This window comes from Caretta caretta, chromosome 9 (genome assembly GCF_965140235.1).
Source record: "Caretta caretta isolate rCarCar2 chromosome 9, rCarCar1.hap1, whole genome shotgun sequence".
In the NCBI taxonomy this organism is placed as follows: Eukaryota; Metazoa; Chordata; order Testudines; family Cheloniidae; genus Caretta; species Caretta caretta.
This window is the reverse complement of record NC_134214.1, coordinates 5,636,254-5,652,655: the sequence shown is the minus strand read 5'-3', so window position 1 is coordinate 5,652,655 and position 16,402 is coordinate 5,636,254. Positions and strand designations below refer to the sequence as shown.

General features: G+C 43.1%; 1 protein-coding gene across 6 annotated transcripts in view; it reads right to left on the bottom strand.

Annotated features, from left to right (window-relative positions):
* TFRC (transferrin receptor) overlaps positions 1 to 16,402 on the bottom strand; it is a 35,658-nt gene that overhangs the window by 18,616 nt on the left and 640 nt on the right. For all 6 annotated transcript variants that reach the window (XM_075132053.1, XM_075132054.1, XM_075132055.1 and 3 more), the window contains exons 2-10: positions 10,040 to 10,112; positions 8,007 to 8,217; positions 6,835 to 7,051; positions 6,459 to 6,593; positions 5,430 to 5,529; positions 4,124 to 4,246; positions 2,031 to 2,126; positions 1,573 to 1,712; positions 924 to 1,084 (exon numbers count right to left, since the gene is read on the bottom strand). In XM_075132053.1, the coding sequence (XP_074988154.1) occupies positions 924 to 1,084; positions 1,573 to 1,712; positions 2,031 to 2,126; positions 4,124 to 4,246; positions 5,430 to 5,529; positions 6,459 to 6,593; positions 6,835 to 7,051; positions 8,007 to 8,217; positions 10,040 to 10,072 (1,216 nt within the window). In that variant the 5' untranslated portion in view covers positions 10,073 to 10,112. The remainder of the gene's footprint in view (positions 1 to 923; positions 1,085 to 1,572; positions 1,713 to 2,030; positions 2,127 to 4,123; positions 4,247 to 5,429; positions 5,530 to 6,458; positions 6,594 to 6,834; positions 7,052 to 8,006; positions 8,218 to 10,039; positions 10,113 to 16,402) is intronic.

The following is a 16,402-nucleotide window of genomic DNA, read 5'->3' as shown; positions in this document are numbered from 1 at the left end:
CATGGTGCCAGTAGGGAGGAACTGATCCTGGCCACATTTTGTAGGATCTCCGATATCCTCAGGAGTCTGCTAAATGCAGAAACCTGTGGGTGTGCCAGATGTTGGTAGGCTTGCTTGTCCAAGGAAGATCATGGGTTCACTTGGGACCTGAAGTGGTGTTGCCCAGACCAAGTCCCTTCTCCCATTGATATGCAGGGATGTGCATTTCCTAGCATCGAAGTGGAGTCCCATCCAGTTGGCAGTCTGGCTGGTAATGTTGAGCATTTCTTGCAGACTCTCAGGGTTGTGTGATCAGTCTCACAAGTGCTTTGGAGCAAGTAGTCATGTGTATTTACAGTGCTTGGAAGAGTGAGGCTCAGATCCTGATGGGGTCTTTTGGCATTACAAACTAGTCTACCAGACCTGTAGACTTATGAACAGGGCCTAAACCATAAACTGGAACATGCACTGGTTTGCATAAATTGGTTTAAAATCCTTTTAGTTGGATTGGTTCAAATGTGTGTAGACAATGGGAAAGTTTAACCAAACTATTACTAGGTGCAAGACCACTTAGCTAGAGAACTTGGGAAAGTATCATTAAGAGGCAGGCCAATTCAGGAAGTAGTGTGCTTACTCCCCATGAGTGGTATACAAATCAGTTCTCCCACATTTATCCTTTGATTTTCAATGATCCTGTGTTATGGGGAAAGGTTTTCATTTTGCCTGTTATCCAGTGGCCAAGTAAGAGAAAGTAGCTATTTGCTTAAAGATCTCCATGTAATAAGGACTTGTTACACACTTTACTTATTCAACAGTAAGCCAAAGAAGTTGAAGTTCAGGACTCCCCCAGCCCATTCTCCCATGTAAGTTATGCCAGTTACAGGCTAAACTGGCTTCTAAATGAGGCCAGCCTATTCAATGAGATTTTAGTAACAAAGCTTTACCTGGTTCATCAAAACCCTGGATAACGCCAAAGATGTTATGAATTTTTCTCTGTACCATTTGATTGTTTACTTCAAGTGTCACTTTGGTGTTCTGTGACCTCATTTTGTAAACTGAGAGGCTACCTCTCCACTCTTCAGAGGGTACTTCTCCATTCATTTTCCTGGGAGGGGAGGAAAAAATCAGATACTTTTACTTCATTGTCACTTTTAAGCACCTCATTCAGAGCCTTACTATGGTGGAAGTTAGTGACACTGGCAAGACTAGTTCCAGATTTTAGCTAACTGCATGCTGGATTAAGAGTGCACTGCATTGGTGCAATACTGGGGAAACTCCCAACCTCAGACTGAGAAGCATACCACAATTTTCACATCGAGACATTTGTTTAAAGCCTGCATTTAAGCAATGCTATAGGCCAAGGTTTATATAAAAGATACCAGGAACAGTGGATACAGGACTCCATTTGCTGAAACAGTCAAGAATTTGGGAGTCCTATATTGATGAAACTGTACAAGCTGTAGCTCAATATACACATTGTTAGATGACAGGAGGAGAGCTCTGCTTAGAAGGACTCCTAGCAATTTCATTGATTACTCATAGGGATCCAATTGAGTTACTGACCCTTGGTAGAACACCTGTAGGCAATATTACCTGAACAAATTTCCTGCAGTAGCACTAGAGATTGTTTGGACAGGAATGCCTGGGAGTCCAGAAGATTTAGCTGGTGGGAACTGAGTGTGGTTGAATGAAGGGAAGCCAGGGGTGAAAGGGTCACCTGTTCCTAGATGAGCCTGTCAATGAAGGATTGTGTGTTATATGCAAGATACACATAATAGTTTAAGGTCTGTAAGAGTGAGGTGCTAGAGGTCTACCTAGCAGTATTGTTGAATACAGCCACTCTTGTATTTGCAAAACTACAGCTGTCCTTTGTCAATCAATATGGCCTGGCATCAAGGAACCATTATGGTTAAGTTTACATAAGTGGAGAATCATTTCTAGAGGCATTATGCAAGAGACAGCATGTTTGTGTTCTCTAGGCAAGCATGCTATGCAGTCTCCCTTTGCATCTTCTAGAGGGAAGCCAACCAGTGTTCACCAGTAGTACTTACATGTCCAAAGAGAACCTCATCATTAGGGAGTTTGTACTCAGCAGGATCAGGGTATATCAAGACACCTACTGCATTCAAGCCTTCAGCATTAGCAACCTGGAAGTGAAGGTGAAATTGATTAAGCTGAAGAGTCTGTGCTATGTTAATGTTACATGATGGACTCTAAAGGACAGAATCAAGGTTGCTTAGTGCAACTTTAAAATGTAACCTCTTGTCCTTACACTAGCATAAGTCAAGACTGTTACACAGGACTTTGCTGCCTCAGTGTCCAGCACAGACCTCCTCTGGAGATGAAGCAGGGTTATGTACTGAAGGAGACTTGTCTAATATAGGACTCTTGTTTTCATTTTTTGAAAAAGTTCAAATGTGTGTAATGGATTACAGGAAAGGAAGGGATAGTGGACTAGATGGACCTTTATTCTGACCCAGCATGGCTGTTATGCAAGTTATTGTTAAGTGGCTTGGAAAATTGGATTCCATCCATGCTTCTGCCATAGCTCCTGTGTGATGCTGGGCATATCATTTAACCCAGTCTTGTGTGGTCACTGGTTTTATTTTTTGGGTGCTTGCATTGAGAGCCTGGTGGGGAATTTGCAGAAGCACTATACAGATGAGTGCTGTAGAAAAGCCCATGCTGAACTTCCACCTTCAGAGTAAGGTTTGAAGAGTATAGGATAACTAAGTTAAGGCGTTACTAGCTGCTCATTAACTGAGTACTATCCACCCTGGAGCAGTGTCCTATGGAAAAACAGGCTCATTATGGTAGTCTAATTACATGCCCACATGGGGCAAAATTAAGGTTACAAGAACAACCTTGGTGCGCTTGAGTGGGCAGACTACCCATTTCTCCCCTAGCCTATGGGCCTGCCCTTCCTTGTCCTGTATCTTCCCCATCTCTGGCTCCTGATCCATTACTTCCTTCCCCACTCCCTTATCTAGCTTGGGCCAGTGACTACTCAGTCCCAGGTTCCTTCTCTGGGCACTCAGCTCAACCCATCCCAGTGCTTTTCCTCTCCACTTCAGGAGCAGCTTCTTCTATGCTGCCTGGAGCTTAACAGACAGGCTCCTCTACTCCATTCTGGTGCCTGGAGCAGCTCAAATCTGCTATTACAATGAGCTCTACTCATCCCAAGACTGGAGCATGCCCAACATGGACAGAATCTTTGGCCAATTTAGCTGTGAAGGTCTAGTGAGATTCTAGAGAGCATGGGCAAGAGTTTCAATACCTTAATGGACCAAGTCTGGTCAGCTTCTGCAGGAGATGGCAAAAGGCACACTGACCAAGGCCACCTTCCTGTCAAATTTTAAGTTCCTGCTCCCAAATATGGAGCCACTAGAGTATCTCAAAGTGAAGGTCAGTTTCTTTCCCAGGGGGTAAAGTGTTTCATTGGTCTCTCATGAGTGGCTGAAGTTGGTCACTTGAGACAAGGTGGCATGGAAAGTTTCTGCTGAACTTCAACTGTTTGGGCTAAGCTGTAAGCCACTAAAACAGGGTCTTCTGGCATTACGAGACCCTGGAAATCCTCTTCCCATTAGATGCTGGGAATAGACAAGGGATGGATCATTTGATATTGCCCTGTTCTGCTCATGCCCTCTGAAGGAGCTAGTATTGGCCACCAGCAGAAGACAGATTACTGGGCTAGATGGACCATTGATCTGACCCAGTATGGCTGTTCTGATGGAAGCGTCACTCAGTCTTTATAGGCAATGCTACCAGCCCCACTGAGAAGAACTCCAGAGTGTTTAGTCACTAGGCAAGTGATGAGGTTTACATTGCCTACTGGGGGGGCCCACAGAGTGCTCACTATTCTCTTGCACTGTAACCGAGTTAACTGAAGCAGGCTACTCCTTCCTGCAACTGTGGGCCAGAAGTAGTGGCAGCATGAACAATTTTTGCCAGGCCCATTCACATGTCAAGGAGGTACACTCCTCCTCTCCCCCAACCCCTGCAGCATTCAAATACATCTGGACTAAGCTAAAGGCTGATCTGACTAACCTGAAGATGACAGTTCTAAATACTAAAAAGTGTCCTAAGTTAGCTAGATGATCTATGATCACACTATTCAGAATAGGAGCCAAGAGCTGTTACCTACCTTCTCAGCAAAAGAAATTTTCCCAGCTCTAACAAGGACCACAGATCCATTTACAGGGGTATCCATCTTATTTAGTTCCTGAAAGTCCTCTGCCCGGCCATAGTTAGCATAGACTAGTTTACCCTGGAACAAATAAGATGTAGTTGCAGCAGTCATTGATAACTCACCTAAATCTCTCTAAAGCCATGGGGCCTGGACCACTTGTCTTATTTACAGGAAGATAATGAGAAATCTGAACTCATGCAGCAACTTGAATGTCCTAGCTTCAACCAAGTCTCATGCATTCAGCAGCAAATTATCTGGGTTCAAGTTATAGCAACTCCCAGCTGTTAGACCACCAGCTTTCTGGTCAGAGGTTCCCCCTGTTAGAGGGTGATCAATTGTTCTCCATCTTCAGTGAAGGTAGGACAATAGTAATAGGCAGTGAGATTTAGTTAGACTAGGCTACTTCTTCCTCCTCCCCAATATCTAACCTACAGTTAGTTAGTGCTGGAATAGGCTTCCAAGGGAGGTTGGGGTATCCCATCATTGGGAGTCAAGAAGAGGTTGGACAAGCCTGTCAGGGATGGTCTAGGTATTTGGTCCTGGCCCTAGCACAGGAGGAGACTTGACCAGATGACCTCTTGAGGGCCCTTCCAGTCTTACTTTATGATTGTTCTTGAAGAGCTCCTGGATGGGCCCCTAGCCAGGAACCCTTGAGGAGGGAAGCAGCCACCAGCTACTGCAGGCCTTGGTGATGGGGGGGGTTGAAATGGGTTTATGGAGATCCCTCTACTCACAAGGGGAGTTGCAGGGCACTTACCATAAGTGGTATGAGAGAGTTTAGACAGACATGCTCATCTTGGTGATGAGCCAAGTGTTATTTACACCTATTAGTAAATATAAAATCCAGGACCAGAGTTTAGTTTACTAGGTGTGGGTGTGATGGTAAGTTCAAGTTCTAACTTTGAGAACTCTTGCTTCATGGGCTGGAGCTTGGAAATACTTGGGCCATGTCCTCAATGGTAAGCCTCAGGAGGGACTATTCTGCAGAGCTGTTCTGCCTAATAACCAGTGGTTTTACTCCAAACCACCATATCCTGGTCTGCTTGGCTGTAAGTGAAGCAGTAGTCTTGTGTCTCGGGGTGGAAGCCAGACACTTTAGAATAATTAAGAATGAAGTATTAAGGAGCCACTAACAGTTCAAGTCTCAGTCCTAGAGAGTGACTTGTCCACAAGTGAGATTAACTGACAAGTCAGTTATCCTCAGTACATTCAGACTTGTTCTTTTAAAAAGTAGTTTGCTATTCAAAGCTAGATAACTTACTGTTGCTGTTGCCCTTGCACTGTACGCCACATATCCATCAGTAATTTCCTCTTTTGTTGCCATTTCAGTTGAAGACTCAATAGTCACTTTATTTGGTGAGCTATTAGACAGCAAGAAACAGCATTAAGCAGAGCTAAAGTACCAATTCTAAAAATGGCAGATTAGCAAGTTGTTAGCACTAGCCATTTACTATTTGATTATTCTGCTTAAAAATAGTTTTACCATAGAAATATGGTTTGGAAGTATAAATCTGACATTTATGTTTAAGTGAAATGGTGAGACCTTATGCTACTCCCCAATGTATACAATAAGCATTAGTTGTATATATGGCCCATAAAGCTAGTTTAAGCCAAGCTGCACAAAGCCTACATTTAGATTATAGTAATGACCTTCTAGGTGGTGATGTTTGGAGTCATTAACCCTGAAAAGGGATGACAGGTGCTTGTATGCAAGTGTTGAGTGGAGAAAGAATTAGGCACTTAGTGGTCCCCTAAGTATCCTAAGTTCACATATGTGAGCAGTGTAGAAATTAGGGATTACCACTTTCCCACTCTCCAAGTATGCCTTCCCATAACACTAAGGATTTGAGCTGATAGGGTCTTGCAGGCCAAGACAAGTTTATGACTATAGCTACAGGATCTATATGACGTCCCAACAGAAACAGGGCTGTATTAACTGACAACTCAAGAGGCTAAAGACTCATGCACTACTTTGGTAAAAGCAAGTCATTCTATGACAAGCTTAGTTCTACAGTTTAGCATTGTGACAGATTTTTACTAACTGTCTACTTCTGTAAGGCAGGCTTTTAAAAAAGTTTTCTGGACTCTGAGGCACCCCAGTAGCCACTACCACAGGCGGTAGTGAAATCAAGAGAGACTTTGGCTTGGATTTCCCCTCAAACAAGGTTAGCTGGCCTGAGAGTTAGAGACCTCAAACATTTGCTCTAGCTGAAGATTTTTATGGTTGAACTAGTAAGATCCATGCCTGAAAGAATAAAAGCAGCTTACTGTCTTTGGCATATTAACATACCTGCCCTGGACCTGCAGTGTAACGTAGTGCTCATCATTCCAAACTTTATCCAGTTTGAAATCAGTTAACTGACCATGAAGAGCGATAGCAAGACTTTCATCTGTTTCAGAGCCAGCTTCATAAGAGGTCAGCTTCCTGGAATGGAAGGAAAATGTAAAGGCACAACAGTTTGAAAACCAGCTACCTAGTACAATGCCAGGTTGTGAACAAGCCACTTAACTTTTTAGCCTAGAGCACACTCATGATTGTAACTGAGGTGGCAAGAGTCTTCAGTTATTTAACACTTGTTCTACAGGAACAGGTAGGTGGTTTCAGATTAGCAAGAGACTCAGGATGTGAAACAGACAGCTCTGACTAGGACTTTGAAGGATGTTACCTGATATTGTTAAATTTTACAGCTCTCAGCTTGTTTGACAGCATCATTTTGAGATCCTTCCAGTAAAGGACAGGTTCAGTTTTAGGCTCTTCCATGTACTCATCATTATCTTCTGGGGAAGGTGTAATGGCAGGGTTTCCACATGCATTACTTCCATCTGAACAAGTGCTAGTTGCCTGCATTCTCCCACGGTAACTCAAGTAGCCAATCAGAAACCCTAGGGAAAAGAGATGTTTATACACTACAAAGCCATTAAAAAACCCGAGCCAATGCAGTGTTAACTCAAGCCCCTGACTGTATTCCAAGTAGTTGAGTTTTATTGGGAGACTAACCTGTTCCTATGCAAGCTTTGGAAGTTTATAAACTGTACCAGCTTTCCTAAGTTTCACCTTAACTGATTCTATATTTTAAGATACAATGTGGATAGAGTATCCTGTACCCTACTGATTAAATTTATACAATGGGTCTCCAATACCATTCAGGTTTTATTTAGCTGCATTTGCTTTGAGTTTGTATTACTGTAACAAAACTAGTTATTGGGTACTAAAGCAGGAAGTCCACATCTTCCTTAAGACCTACTTGATCTTCTTCCAACATTAATGCACCTATTGTAGCTTTGTTCCTCTGTTAGCTGAGGAACCACTTACTAGTTTCCTCATAATACTGCTTGCCCTTCTTTGCTTTGATAAACATTAAACTCCAGATTTGCAGTAAAACAAACAGGTATTCACACCATCAGCCCCAGGAATGAGGTACAATAGAACCTCCAGTCAGTTCTTAACTCTGGTCAACCACACCTCATTTGGAACTGGAAGTACGTAATCAGGCATCAGAAAGCAAATATAGTACAGAACTGTTAACTGTAAGTTTAAAAAATATTTGACAAGGTAAGGAAGCCATCTGTGCTTGTTTAATTTAAAATACAGTTAAAAGCAGCATTTTTCTTCTGCACAGCAAAGTTTCAAAGCTGTATTAAGTCAATGTTCAGTTATAAATTTCTGAAAGAACCATACTGTTTTGTTCAGTTATGAACAACCTCCATGCCTGAGGAGTTTAACAGATTCTACTGTACTGTAGTCTAGATGGTCTACTGTAAGATGCACACTGAAGAATCACTATAACAGCATAGTGTGTCTTGGTACTTCTACTTTGTAGAATTCCTTTCATCTTACCAATTAAGAAGAGGAGGCCTCCTGCAGCAACCTTGCACCAGAGGTTTCTCCTACTATTCCTGGGTTTTGCTACACGGCTATGAACATGGTCAGTCATTCCATTTTCTCCAACTTCCTCCTCTTCAGCCAGTTTCATTTCCACATGACTACTGTCTCCATCCATTTGACGAGCCAGACTGAAACGGGTGTATGACAGCGGCCCACCTCCAAACTAAATTGGAAAGAAGACAGATGAGTGAGAAATATGTGACTTGATACCACACAAAAAGCCTACTATATTGCTTGTTACAATCTGGGATTTGTGTTCATTCCAGAATACATGTAGAAGATTTTATTTATGTAGGACCCACTCTAAAAGTCAATGGTTTAACTAGTTAGTGATTAGATCTGTCTAGAGTCACCAGATTGGACATTTGCTGTAAACCCACAAAATTGGGATCTTCACATTTAACTCTGCAGTCAACCTAAACCTACTAGTTAAAGGTAGTGTTCAAGAACGTCAGCCATCTTTTAAAGTTTTTATGAAAAAGGGAGTTCAGGACTTTGATAAAGTGCTGATAAGTAAAACCTCTAAGGCAGCTCTGTTTTAGGTGTTGACACCCACATCTGCTCTAGAGCAAGCACAGGACTAAGAACTCATGTTTTGACTTAGACTTTAGATCATGATGGTCCCTTCTGACTGTAGTCTGATCTCCTGGATGTTGCAGGCCAATGAACCTCACCCACCCCTGTAATAGACTCCTAACTTCTGGCTGAGTTGCTGAAGTCCTCAAATCATGGTTTAAAGACTTAAAGTTAGAGACTCCAACATTCACACTAGTTTAAACCTGCAAGTGAACCATGCCTCAGGCTGCAGAAGAAGGCCAAACCCCCCCAGGGTCTCTGCCAATCTGACCTGGGGAAATTCCTTCCTAGCCCCATAGGGTGATCAGTTAAACCCTGAGCTAGTGGGCAAGGCCCACCAGGCAGACACCTGGGAAAGGATTCTCTACAGTAACTCAGAGCCCATTTCATCTAGTGTCCAGTCTCTAGCTGTTGGGGATTTTTGCTACTGGCAGTCACGGATTGCCTACAATGGCATGTGGCCTGTCTTCATAGCATCCCCTCCATAAGCTTATCAAGTGGTCTTGAAGCCAGTTAGGTTTTTGCCCCCACTGCTCCCCTGGGAAGGCTGTTCCAGAACTTCACTCCTCTGAAGATGAGACAGTTGCCCAATTTCAAACCTAAATCAGATGGCTAGTTTATATCCATTTGTTCTTGTGTCCACACTGGTGCTTAAGTAACTCCTTTCCCACCTTCACCCCCCTTATCAGAGCTCTGTTTCACACCACACTGCCCCCTACCAGTCTCTACAAACAGCAGGAAAAAATAAGACCCACAAAATTCAACTTACTGCTCCCTCTAGGTGAATGCAAAGGCAATTATCTAGAGTCCTTTTGCTTAAAAAAAGGATTAGACTTCAGGAGAGTGCTCCTGCCAACAAAGCTGCATTCCCACTGCCACTTGCAGTGGCAAAGCTTATCTTTCAGGGGTGGGGCATGAAAGAAAAGTTGGGTCAACAACTTGGCAGTATAGACAAGCCCTTACTTAGTCTGTATGAATTCTACACAGAAGTCAGTTTCCCTCTGTCTTACATCTGGCCATTTTTAGCTTTCCTGGTGAAACTAGGTTTAAAAAAAATCATATCATTTTGGCAATTTCTAGCTGATGGTGGTTCCTCCATTCCCACCACCAATATATTATAGTTAGAGTGACCAGTGACTTCATATGCCCAACTCGACACCATGGGGTGGGGGGAAGGAGGAAGAACAATTACCTTCTGATTTCAGATTTAGGTCACTTTGACTAGGGGCTTTTGGGTGCTCAACCTGAAACTTCACTCTTGAAAAAACCATGGCCTAAGATCAGCTAAGATAGGAAGAAACTCAGTATCTAAAGATTGACATGTAATATTTTATTTACTTGCTCCTATCTTAACTTTCACCATAAGCAGTGTTCAGACTACAACAACATTACTAGACAGGAAATCTTACCAAGTTGGAGATTGCTGATCGAGCATGATCCATAGTTTCTTGAACTAGCTCCCTCCAACTCCTTGACTGAAACCTAAAATTTCAAAAGGCATGTACACATTAAAATTCCTATCATGCACATCAGGCTCACCAGCATTACTTAAATCTGCCAGATGCAATACTGTGTTATACCACTTTAGAGCTATGGCAAAAAGTTTGTAAGTGATTATGTAGAAGTAGCTTCTTTCTATATGAAGTATTTCTGGGCCTTCATCTTAACTACCACCAATGTAGTTATTCAGTTTTGCCAAATACCATGAGTTGCAAGATAATCCAGGTGAAGCTAAATGTGCAATATTTGTTCTGGTTTGTGTGCTGGAGTGGTGCTAAGGTCAGTATTAACAGTGATGCCGTGCCCTAACCAAACTACATCCCCTCCCCATTTGAAGACTTGGTGTGGGGGAAGAAGGGAGGAAACAGTGATTACCTCAGCTAGCTCTAATGGGAAACTCCCAAGTTCAGTCTCTTAAAGTCCCCAGACCTCAAGTTCAAGAAACAAGCTAAAGTTTCAGTCATCTATTTTATTAACTAAACCTTATAGCTAAGAAGCTATGTGTTTTAAGTGTAACCTTTGTAATTGCTACACAAAAACTAGAATATATTCACAAGCTCCCATCCAACAAGTAATCCTTACAGCCAAGGCCAGGACGAGTGGTTAGTCTTAAGTCACCTTTTGTTTTGGAACTGTTAGGAAAGCAAATCCAATATTTAAACACTTTAGTGAAGGGATTACCATGGCAGGGGAAATACCAATGTTTTTGTATTGGATTCCTGGTGATTGACAATAGTCATAGCCACCATCTGATCTAGATATCAAGTCCATCCCCACTACATTTTATTGGTGGAAGCATGCTAAGGAAGCATCCCTACACTTCTTTTGAAGTCCAGTGCCTGGCAGTGAGCATGTGGGCTCCCAGAAGCCAGACTCAGAATGGCACCAAAAAATAGTTTTTCCAACACCTAGAATAGTTCTCAGCCACTCCAGATTGTACCCCTTTCAGGAGTCTGATTCATCTTGCATACCCCAAGTTTCACCTCACTTGAAAACCACTTGCTTACAAAAAAAGTCAGACAAAAATACATGTCTCAGTACACTATTACTGGGGGGGACAAAAACCCCCAAAACTTGTTTTGTCTAATATTTTAGAGTTTGTTGACTTAGCTAGCACTTTTTATGTAGCCTGTTGTAAACTAGGCAAGTATCTAGGTGAATGATGTACCCACCAACCCCCCAGAAGACCTCTGCTAGGGTATGTGTACCCCAAGTGGAGAATCATTGATCTAGAACCAACTAACTAAACTTAAGGTTAAATAAACCTGTTCCAAAGATTACACATGCACATCTTATGTGCTGGAAGTGTTTCACAACCCTGGCATTTTTTGCTAATGGAATGTAATAAGCAAATTGTGTTGTCCTGCATTGTACTGAACATCTCATGATGCCCTCTGGAAGGGAGTGCAAGGTAAGACTTATCACTAAGGTTAAGTTGTGTCCTAGTTATTTTTGGTAAATTCAGACAGGTCATGGGCAACAAAAAAGTTTGCAGAAGCCTGTTACTTGTCTGAATATGAAAATAAAGGGGGACCCTCTGCCACCCTAAGGCATGGAGCTAACAGTTCAAGCAGAAAATGTCAGAGGCCTCTGAAAGTCATGGAACCTGTGACTGACAGAAATTTTATCCTTAATCATTTACCTGATAGAGCTGTAGCCTAAATAAATTTTAGGCATGGAAGTTATTTGACTCTTCCTCCATCAGCCTCTCAATGGGAATTGCAGGTGCAGATGTTCCTAAGCATTTTCTATTATAAGACCCCATTTTCAGTTGCTTGTAACTTTGTCAAACTAAACATTTGGCCTGAAATCTCCAGGCCAGACAGCATCAGGCACAGGCTGTTTTAACAGTGGAGAAGAACGGGAAGGGAGGTGGGTGTGTCCCCCATAACCATTAGAACGTCTCTACAGAAACTGGAATTAAATCCAAGAGTCATTCTTCTGCTGTCAGAAGATAACATGAAGCACACTGGCAAAGCATGATCCCTCCAGTGACTTGTCCCTAGAGGATAGTAGCCTGCCACCATAGCAGTCACTCAGCTAGCATAAAAGGACTGCGCTGACCCTGCTGATGTTCCAACTGGGGTGGAGTGTCAGTGGTTCCACATGATGCAATTTTTGGATTTTATTGTTAGAGATTAGGGGTTAAATGCTAAACTGAAAGAACATTAAGGATGAGGAGTCAGCACTTGAGTTAGGAAGTGTGAGAATTAAGGTTGCCTCTGTAACCTTAATTTGACTCCCCCTTGTGCACACATCATGTAATTAAAGACTGTATCAATTCTAATTTTCTAGATGACCCCTGTATCACTCAGTGTATGATAGATAGTGCCCTGGGAATCAAGGCTGTGTAGTGAATGAGGTGGTTGTCTATAGTACCCTACTTCATTTGTTGAAAGTAGGAGAGCAGAAGTATGGTCTTATGGGTAAGCTAGTTAGAATCCAGTTCTCCAGGATGGCATTTATCTCTGCATATGCCAGTGTTTATGTGATGCTGGGCAAGTCATTTAAAACCAGACTTCACAGGTCACCATTAATTCAGCATATCTGCAAAAGCACCTGAAGTCACATGCTGTTTTTATAGCCCTAAATATAGTGCAAGTTCAGGACCTAGGTGTCTCAAATTGGGCATCTAAAGTTAGTCAAACCTTCTGATAATTTGGCCATAAACTCTGCACTTCAGCTCCCCAACTGAATTGGGAACACCAGCACCTAAACTCAAAGGGATATTCTGAGTTTGTTTTGTGAATCACTCAGATACTATAGTGAGAGCACCATACCTACAACCATGAGGAGGTTAATCTAGTATCTGCTGCCAGGTTTGGATGGCAGATTAAATGTCACTTTAGAAGTATTCTCACTTAACTTATGGCCTAAACTACTCATTCACAGAATGAGGCAGGTGTGCTGTAAAAAACCGCATGTGATTATTATAGTGCATTTATACAAGGAGCCAAATTAAGGCTGCATGGGCAAATTTTGGCCTTTCCTGAGTGCTTGACTGAGCAAGCACAGTTTTTAGTAAGAGTTTTGCTATCACTTAGTACGAGTTTTAATACCCTCATTATTGGGGGCTGACAGATAAACATACTGCCTTCCCAAGCTGACAAGGAGTTTTATTTGATAAGTTGACTCAAATTCATTCGTTTAATTTGAATGAGAATTTAGCTTAGTTAATAAGTTATAGAAAATAGGAAGTATTACTTGATGTTTCTTCCCCAGATGTCTCATCTTAGAGCTTAAAGAACCCTAGGATGCATAAGTGACAACTCACTAAGTGACCATGTGGTGGCCTATAGAACCTGTTCCCTTTAGCCAGATATATTTGCGTCCTGTTCAAGAATCACAAGTTAACTCCAGCAATGCCAGTGCACAACAATAATCCACAAAAGACTGTTCATGCTTCAGGCCAGGTCTACACTACAGACATAAGTTGATGTAACTTCATGGGAACTTTTCACACCCCTGAACATCATAGTTGCACCAACTTAACTCCTGGTTTAGACAGTGCTATGTCAACAGGAGAGCTGCTACCATGGACACATCTACTGCCTGTTGTGGAGCTGAACTACACTGACAGGAGCAGCTCTCCCATCAGAATGGGTTGTAAATTCATGTAGACTGTGCATCAATGTAACATGAGCTGTGCATTAAGGGTACACTCAAGCAGCACTAATACCCTTCTGTGGAACTGAAGCATCTTAACTCCATTTTGAGATGAGGCACGCCGGCCAAAAGTCTGATTAGCCTATACCAATCCCACATCCAGAACATCTAAATCTTGCGAATTCTTTCTGCAGATTGCCTATCCATTCACAGCTAGATCTCTTATCGAGACATGGTACGATGAGAGTCTGGATTACTACAACATCCACTTCTCTGGCTTTGACACCTGCAGTCTTACCCCATTCAAGACACCAGCTGCAAGGATTTCCTCAATCATTTTGAGCATCTCACCCCCTTCTGCAACCCTCTACTGGCTCCTCCTTCTCCATCACAAACATAGCTGCTTAGTTTTGTTCTCAAATCCTTCACATCCTGTTCTTACTGTACTCAGTCTCTGGAGAAATGGTCTGAAGTAAATAGGATTAAATCCAATAAGGACAAGGGCAAAGTACTCCACTTAGGAAGGAACAATCAGTTGCACATATACAAAATGTGAAAGGACTGCCTAGGAAGGAGTACTGCAGAAAGGGATCTGGGGGTCATAGTGGATCACAACCTAAATATGAGTCAGTGTAACCCTGTTGCAAAACAAAACCACTACACATTTGGGATGTTATTAGAAGGAGTATTGCTAGCAAGACCAAAGTAATTCTTCCGCTCCACTCCAGTAGAGGCCTAATCAGTGTGGAGGAGTTGTGTACAGTTCTGGATACCACATTTCAGGAAAGATATGGACAATTGGAGAAAGTCCAGAGAAGAGCAACAAAAGTGATTAAAGGTCTAGAAAACATGACCTTTGAGGAAAGATTGAAAAAACTGGGTTTGTTTTGTCTGGAGAAAAGAGAGGGGACATAACAGTTTAACACATAAAAGGTTGTTACAAGGAGTAGGGAGAAAATTCTTCTTAACCTCTGAGGATAGGACAAGAAGGGCTTAAAATTCAGCAAGGGCAGTTTAGGTTGGACATTAGGAAAAAAGTTCCTAACTCTCAGGGTGGTTAAGCACTGGAATAGATTTCCTAGTGAGGTTGTGGAATCTCCATCATTGGGGATTTTTAAGAGCAGGTTGGACAAACACCTGTCAGGGATGGTCTAGATAATACTTAGTCCTGTCTTGAGTGCAGGGGACTGGTCTAGATGACCTCTTGAGGTGCCTTCCAGTTCTATGATTCACTATTAAGATACTCATTCCTGCCTCTGATTGGCCAGTGATGCCAGCCTTCTTCACTTGCTTATATCTTCAAACACCTTCATGCTTTCTCCCATGCTGCCCCCTCCCTCTTGGGAGAAGCTCCCCACAAGAAAGCTACCTCACTATCCTTTAAATCCCTCCTTAGCTATGATGCTACAAGCATCTGGTCCTGGTTACTGAGACCACCATCTGTCATTCACCATCTCCTTGTACTCTTTTTGGTCTATATTACCTGCTGTAATGCTTTATACTGATTGTTGCATTTAGCACAATAGGCACTGGTCTATAAATGGAGCTCCTAAAAGCCACTGAAATATGAACAGATAATCCGGGGGTGTACATCCAGGTTTTTGCTAGACACCCAAGAAACCACAGTTGGCTTCAAGTCCAGAACTGGACATTACCCTTAACCACTTCCCTCCGTCAAGTGGAAAAACCCATGGCAAACATAGGTCCCTATGTACTGGCCTATAAGTGCTACATGAACTATGAAGCCAAGTCAAGATAACTGAGCCAAGTCAGTAGTGAAGTTTTCCTACAAACATGATATCCCACCCTATAGGCAGTGCTCTGCTGCTGCAGCCACCTAGATAACTGTTGAAGGTACCCCACCTTTCAAGTGAATGACTCCACAACTTCTAGGGAAGAAGCACAGCAAATATCTTGTGCCGTGACACAATGCCACCACCACATTAGTGCAGCAACAGTGGAAGTACTTTGGTCAGTCAAATGCCAGGGTGACCTAGACCTGCTCTGACAAGGTTAGACAGCTATAGCCTGCCTGGACTAGTACTACCTCCAGCTGTCCTTACTGCAATATACAGAAATGCTAGTATAGCCTACAGGTTTCAGAGTAGCAGCCCTGTTAGTCTGTATTTGCAAAAAGAAAAAGGAGGACTAGTGGCACCTGAGAGACTAACCAATTTGAGCATGAGCTGTAGCTCAGGAAAGCTTATGCTCCAATAAATTGGTTAGTCTCCAAGGTGCCACTAGTACAGCCTAGAGGCCACAGGCTAAGGAGGCTCCTCACCAGCCCTGACCTCCCTTGACAGTCCAAAAACAGAGCTGCAGAAGTACAAAAGAAGGGGTGAAATAATAATACCACCCTACCCCTCACCACCACCCTGCCACGAGATGGCAAAACTCCTCTCTCTCGTCGACCTCAGGACACGAGAGAGAGATGCCGGCTGTGACAGGAGCCATTTTGCCATGCTCCACGAGACCACGCCAGGCCCGTCTTCCAGCCGGCGCAGCGCCAGGCCGCGTGGACACTAGACACGGGGCTCAGGCAGAGCCTGGCTCGGGCCGCCTCCGGCCCACGGAGCCGCGGGCGGCAGCCTCGCAGGCGCCGGGGCCAGGCCGCGGGACGTGCCCCGTTTCAAGGAGGGGCCAGAGCCAGACACCTGGTGACGGGC